Source organism: Cryptotermes secundus, unplaced genomic scaffold (assembly GCF_002891405.2).
Source record: "Cryptotermes secundus unplaced genomic scaffold, Csec_1.0 scaffold236, whole genome shotgun sequence".
Lineage (NCBI taxonomy): Eukaryota > Metazoa > Arthropoda > Insecta > Blattodea > Kalotermitidae > Cryptotermes > Cryptotermes secundus.
In genome coordinates this window covers 503,684-511,243 of record NW_019738958.1, presented here as the reverse complement: position 1 = coordinate 511,243, position 7,560 = coordinate 503,684, and the positions used below count along the sequence as shown (strand labels likewise).

Genomic DNA, 7,560 nt, shown 5'->3' with positions numbered 1-7,560 from the left:
GATGATCGTAGGGATCGAAACATGTAAGGGTGATGAGTTTGCAAGTGATAAAACTTAAATAGTCACACTGGACGGTGTTGTTTTTGTCTTTGTAAAACCACGGAGTTTTTGTTTGTAGATACGTAGAAACATGTGTATCTCTATACACCACTAGGTTTGATTCTATCAGTATACATTCTCAGTTATCTCTGAGCCTGGAAGTAAACCAGACACTCAAATAAATAGTATATGGACCGACTTATTTAGCCTTATATATATATATATATAAACCAGAAGAACGGAAAACATATTAACCAATTAATCTGTATACCAGTCAATTAATCATCAACTTATATTACTGCAGATTCATTATCGCTCTCGTTGTCAGCTTGACCTATCCATTCGTCCAATTCTATTTTGTTTTTCAGGTATTCCTGTAGCTCTGTCATTCCCACATTTCTTGAAGGGGGACCCCAGACTACTGGAAAAGATGGACGGTTTATCCCCGGACCCCAACAAGCACGAGACCAATATCGTCATTCAGCCGGTTAGACAAGTTTATTCTATTCATGCAGCATTTACTATGAATGGTTATGATATCTGCCTGTCTTACGCATGAAGATTAAACTTAAGTATACCACTGTGTCCTAATGAACAGGATGTCAGAAACGTGAGCCCTAGCCTGATGGCTGTACGGGCAATGATTTGCAGTCTTACATGAGGTTTGCCCGAATAAATGGAATATGAAGTAGGTAACTAGAATACTTTTACTAGTAAGGATTAAATAAACTGCATGAGGATCTTCATAACTTGTACTGTTCTCCATGTATAATTAGAATGATCAAGTCAAGTTAGGATGAGGTGGGCATGGCATGTAGCACGAATTAGGTAGAAGAGGCCTGCATATAGGATATTGATGGGAAAGAGACCACTGGGAAGACAAAAGGCTAGGTGGATGGACAATATTAAAATAGATCTTAGAGATATAGGATGGGATGGTATGGATTGAATTCATCTGGCTCAGGATAGGGACCAGTGGAGGGCTCTTTTGAACACGGTAATGAATCTTCGGGTTCCATAAAATGCTGGTAAATTCTTGAGTAGCTGCAGATTTGGCTTCTCCTCAAGAAGGGCTCAGCTCCGTAAGTAAGTAAGTAAGTAAGTAAGTAAATAAATTGAGTTTTCTCTGAACAGAAAGTAATGAGGAACTTATGAGTTATGTCACTTATCTGAGAGTCAATCAATTTGGTAGTAGACGAGAACGCACTGTTTGAGAAAAATAGTGAAATTTATAAATGAATGGAAGGATGGATGGATAGGTCGACAGAAAGGCGGACGGATTGATTGAAGGATAGTTGAACAAATGAATCTGTGATAGAATAAAAGAATGGATGCTTCTACAGCAGATAGAAATGTAGCTCTGCAAACCTATGCAATCTCCAGTTTACTGAAAGTAAGAAACGAGAAATGTACATATGAAAAGACTGCTTCATTGCTGAATGTACGTGGCTCGTTGTAACGCTCACAAGAAAATATCTACACGTTATACACGGTACTAAAATAACAACTAATTTAGTTAAATGTGAGGATTCTGTGCCGTTGTTTTTATCAAATATATGTAAAATTATAGTTTTCAGTCAAATAAAAATTTAATGTAACACGATTAAAATTAATTAAAATGTTATAAGCTTCAGCGATTTTAAATCACCATTATCAGACTCTTATGTTTCAGAAGTGGAGCGCAAGCTCATTAGGTGGCAGTTCTGCAAGCATACTCGGATGTTACTTACATAAGAAGGACATTAATAAATAAGATACATAGCAATTGTTAAAACTGTAAATATTGGGGCAGGTGTGGGGATTGTTTATAAGAAAGTCATTGGGACGCAGGCCCCATAAAGACAACAAACAACAACAAACAACAACGAAATTCATAACTACATGCAATTATGTTAAAATTAAAGAAACTGTAACCAAAGAAATTATATTTGCTTCTGTGAAGAGACTTACGAATATGAGGGTAGAAGCTCGGGCTGTATACAGTTGTATGAAGAAACAGACTGCTTTGACTGTGTTGCCTTGTAATGCTGATATTTGTGTTGTGGTGCTTGAAGAGGGACTGCAAGTTGACTCTAGCTTAAAAGTGTTATGTAGTACTGTTGTCATAATTCGTAGTTCAAAATGGCATCGAAGATGGGGCTGTAAGCGTCTATCCAACTGTCGTTTAAATGAATTTTCAATTTAGATTTTTTATACAGTATATACACTTGATCATGTGTCATACAAGTTACATTTTTTATGTTCATGCATATACATACCTGATACGACGATTAAGATCAATAAAGCATTATTTTTCCTTGGCACTACAGCCCCAGTGGGCCTAGGCCTACCTCCATGAACTTCTCCGTTCACTTCGCTTTTTCTAGACCTTACACATTCGGTACGACTCCTTGGGCGAGTGATCAGCTCGTCGCAAGGCCTCTACCTGTACACAAACACAGAAAAAGGCACACATACAAACTAAACATCCATGCCCTGAGTGGGATTCGAACCCACGATCCCGGTTTCCAAGCGAGCGAAGACAGTGCATGCCTTAGACCGCTCGGCTACCGTGGTCGGCTCAGTAAAGTAAAAAACCATTTAATTTTCTTCTAATTTTATCACGATAAAATTCGTATCTGACTGGAATATGTACGTTTATATAAGATTAAATTTAGTTTCCAGACGAATGTCTAATTTCATCAGTAGGCCTAAACAAAACAACTGGTGTTCCAGAAAGAATAGAGCTATGTTAAGGTCCTTATGTGGTGAGGGATGGCCATATTGTCTGCCATTCTGATGTATGGAATCATTTGTCTTCGCTATATTCAAATTCAGAATGACGCTTTAGTGCCCTGACTAGAAATCTGGACCGTACACAATTTTTTACACCTTTCGTTAATTACGCGAATTGGGACAACCTAGCTGGAAACTAGCGGTCCCGTCCAGCTAAGATAACGCTTCAAAATATGTGGCAGACATTCCCAGGGCGCCTCATTTCCAGAGAAAAGTTATCCTATACTTGGGGTTTCCGGAGTTCATATGACTGGATGCTTATATGTGGGGCCTAGTGAACAATAACCGAACAGATAGGAGTCAAGACGTGGATGGTTAGACACTATAAACATGCGAAAGCTAGTATAGAAATTAATCAATATTATCCATATCTTGAGTCATCTTATTAGATGGAATGCAAATTTATACATTTTTCTGTTATTCAGAATATTTACTACTGAATTTGCATTTTTAACTCTGATGTTACAGCACCACTGTCATTTGGAGCCTAATTGTAGAACTGTTTCGTTTTACGTGGCTTATTTTCGGAAGCGAAGGTGTAAAATCAGGCAGTTGCAAATGAGTGACAGACTGCCGGACGTGGGCCAGAAGATAAAACAATTATTAAATCTTAGAAACATGGATAATTTAGACCACAACGAAAGAACTGGAAATTAATTGTGAGGTCAATTAAACGACCACAACATTTGTTTATCAGTCTGAGAAATCAGGGAAATCCACGGGGAACTAACTTGCTTGATGTTACGTATCGAGGTAAGATATGGAGAAATTTCGCCTTGAGCCTTTTTGGGTAAAGGTAAAGTTGTCTCTGTGCTTAATTAATTAAGCATTGCGCTATGAAGGTGTATGAGGGAGTGGATTTATAGATTCACATCTTCTTGACCTCAGCACTATTTGAAGGTAAGTGGTCAGCTTCACGCCCTGGCCGCTTTACCCCGGTACCCATTGTATAGGAGACTGAGTAAACCCCCGAGCCTGTCTGGACCGCTTGGAGAAGAGAAAATTCTTGACCCTACCGAGACTTGAATTCCACCTCCTCCGTCCAGCACGTATCCAGTCGCTATACTGACTGCGCTATCCCGGCTCGTATAATAATAATATTCCAGCCATTTATTTATTTACATGCTAACCTAATACTCCAAAGGCTTTTATGAGTCCCTTATTTTATTTAAGACGCGTCACAAATTTACATCCTTAGAGAAATGCGCATTTTAAGATATATGTTTATTACTTATTTTATTCTTCGAGACCCGACAACGAGAACAATTATGGCCCCGCAAAAAATGATATAAACATATTTCAGAGTGACATATGACATATCTATATTCCGATAACGTTGTAAATAAGATGTTCACAGCGGTGAATACAAAGAGCTGCAATGCCGTGTACTTTGGCACAAGTCCACTGACGGCCTTTCGAAATTATTTCAACCTTCTAGCAGACTACATGACTTTACATCCCACAACATTGTAATGATTTTTCCGTGTACCTTCAACGTGATGAGTGTCACTTTGTTATATCCATGGCTCTACAGTTCGTTGCTGGACCTTGGCCGCTTTTGCAGATTCTTAATCCTATACACAGACTGCAGGACTCCTTGGACGGGGGATTAGCCTGTCGCAAGGCCGCTACCTACACACAGAGCAACAGAAACACAGAATAAACGCATACAGACATCCACGCCTTGAGTGGGATTGGAACCCACGATCCCAGTGTTCGAGGAAGCGAAGAATGTTTGTGCCTTAGACTTTGATAGATGTCAGTATGATTACATCTTTTTGTATTGCTAGTGGGGTGGGACTAAGTCCCTTTTACTGCGGCCAATTCTGGCCTATTGTACCAGTCCCATAAGATAGGTGAGGGTGATTGTGGAGCAATTGGTGGAATGAAGATTGGCAGGGGAAACCGAAGTACTCGGAGAAAACCTGCCCCAGCGCCACTTTGTCCACCACAAATCCCACTTGACCAGACCCAGGATCGAACCCACCCGCCGCGCTGGGAAGCCAGCAACTAACCGCTTGAGTGATTACGTCTTACAAACTTATGTATCGTATGGTTTTATATTGCAAAAGCAAGCCATGTGAGTAATAAATTTTCCAGTGATGCTTTGTATTTCTGGGTGTTGTTAGTAGACGGACGGATGGAAATGCGCTCTGTTGCAGGATCTGGGCCTGCCCATGACCGTCCGGTTGCGAATGCAGCTGAATCTCGCCGTGCTCAACACGCGCCTCAACTCCCGGGTGGCAGTCTTCAACAACCACACACTTCCCATCTTCTGGCTAGACTGGGTCAGTCGGCCATGGATTATGGTTGTACTTACTTAAATGCATCCTGTCAGAATGTCTCTCTCTCTCTGTCTCGCCGCACTCAATTAATCACTAAAGGCGGCCGCACACCAACTGCGTCAAGACAAGCATCAAGACATGAGACAAAAGACGCTATCTTACTTCATTCGTGACTCGTCAGCATGAGGCTGGCGTCAGCATCATGACTCAGACCGGTGTGCGGCGGTTTTCATAATCCCATTCACTTCAAATGTGCTCCTTTCGTTGTGCCATGCCGCAGACATCGTGTCTTGACTGTTACATGTCTTGACGCATGCAGGTGTGCGGCTTACCTAACACATTCACTAACATTTTGTTCATTCGTTTTTTCTCTCTCTCCACTTCTTACATGTTCAGTTCCTGAAGACAGTCCTTTTTATACTTAGTACGAAATTGGAACATCGCCATGAAATATAGTCCCAACGTACTGTATCCTGAACCACTTAAATCAAATATCCATTACAAATAATTCCTCTGTGACCATTTTCAAGACCTTCTTTTGTGATATACATAAAAAAATTCTACACACGATTTGTATGAACCGCTCGTGATGATAGTGTGTGCAGTACAGCTCAGCATCTCCTACTACTACTACTACTACTACTACTAGTACTACTGCTACTACTACTACTACTACTACTGCTTCTACTATTACTGACACTAACACGAACAAGAAAATAACCATAAAAATAAAGAAAAATTGAACGATGTTTCTTCTTGTTATTCTTTTTCTTCTCTTACGTACATCTTTAATCTCACCTTAATGCAAATATCTCACAGACACTTGCAGTGCGTTTCCTGCGCTAAAGTCGCTGAACAATATTCTGACCAAAGTACTGAAGAAAAAATTGTAGTTTTGTATGTATTTATGTATATAGTGTATCTTTCGGTGATTTTATTTTCTTTTTTCGAAACAAGAGAATGGTATTAATGATTATAAACTGAATAATGACTGAACTCTATATCTTGATACAGTGGTAATCGTTAATTAAGTTCCGTTTCCAAAATTCTGAAACGTGCTAACTTTACACAGTTCCTTTCTCTAAAGCTTTCCTCCTGATGAAGTCAGCCATTCAATGCTTACAGTATTTCGACATGCCCGACGTGGTTTCCCGCCTTATGTATCTGGTGCTCTTCGTGGCCCCTGCTCTCCAGTCCGCTGCCATAGTGCTACTGGCGCTGCTGGGAGTCGCCATGTTGGGACTGGCCGCGTGTAGCTGCAGCAAGAAGAACAGTGCTGTGGCCAGCAAGATACTGAGCAAAAGCCAACACTTGCTGGAGAAGAATACGGGGGAGCAGCTACTGGGCCGGACACAATACAGGGCGCGAGTGGGATGCAGGTGAGGCTCAATGGGACTTACTACAGGACCGGAAGCGGTTGTGAAAGATTTGGAGTCGTAGTACAGGAAACCGAAATATTCGAAATTTTCTGCAAAATAATCCACAATGAAAGAAAGGCGAAGATTCAAACATCTGAAGACAGAGAATATAGGAGAGTGATTTATTTAAATTGCAGGAACAATATATAGGGATAAGTTGTAAAACGATAAATTCAGCTGGAAGTGGAGATTCATTTGGCGAAATTGTTTCGCTCTTAAGTGCATATTATGTATGCAAATAAACAGTAACTTAAGTGGGAAGAGAATGAACATTGAAGTAGGTAGCATGATCTGCAGAACTGTGAGAAAGCTACAGGAACCATTGTTATGTCATCGGAATCAACCGTGGGAACAATGCAAGTTCTGCAGTAAAGTGAGGACTATTTCCAAAGTACGCACTATTGAGGGCGCTATACATTTTGTGTACGGACAATAGATGTAACATAGAAATATAATTCGAGGAACACAAAATACTGTGTCAAAGTGCGGTTTACGTTTGCGATCTGTAAGCTTGTGATATACGTGTAATTTGCAGACAAGTAAAGAAATCACAGAGACCACGGTGAGTCCTCGGAATATTTTGTTTGAATATTATAAATTTTCTAGAACATATGTCGGTATATGCTTTATACGATATATGGAAAATGTAAGGGAAATAGATACACTGTAAGAATATTATGTGCCTTGCATGAAAATTTATTTTTTTTCAAGAAAATGGATTCATTATTACACGTCATAAGTGACTTACTGTAAGTAAACATGTTTATGTAAAGACTACAGTGCTCACTGCACGCGTGCACAATGAAAATCGATTCTCGTCTTAGGACAAAGAGAATTACTGCACTTTCAATGAAATATTTATAGATATATCACACATAATTCTAATATGGATTTCTTGATATAATGTCAAGCGTTCTAGACGAAGTGGATGTTTTATGAGCAAAACTATGGATATACTGATTTTTCTATATGAAAGCAAGTACAACTAAAGTGCCATGAGGTGTAATATCGAATATACACTTACGATTTTGAAGAATATTGAA

At 39.7% G+C, this 7,560-nt stretch overlaps 1 protein-coding gene across 2 annotated transcripts in view; it reads left to right on the top strand.

Moving 5' to 3' along the window:
- The window catches only part of LOC111871395 (scavenger receptor class B member 1), a 64,718-nt gene extending 57,378 nt beyond the window's left edge, over nt 1-7,340 (top strand). For both annotated transcript variants that reach the window (XM_023864484.2, XM_033754234.1), the window contains 3 exons: nt 408-526; nt 4,977-5,102; nt 6,225-7,340. In XM_023864484.2, the coding sequence (XP_023720252.1) occupies nt 408-526; nt 4,977-5,102; nt 6,225-6,482 (503 nt within the window). In that variant the 3' untranslated portion in view covers nt 6,483-7,340. The remainder of the gene's footprint in view (nt 1-407; nt 527-4,976; nt 5,103-6,224) is intronic.
- The last annotated feature ends 220 nt before the right edge of the window (nt 7,341-7,560 follow it).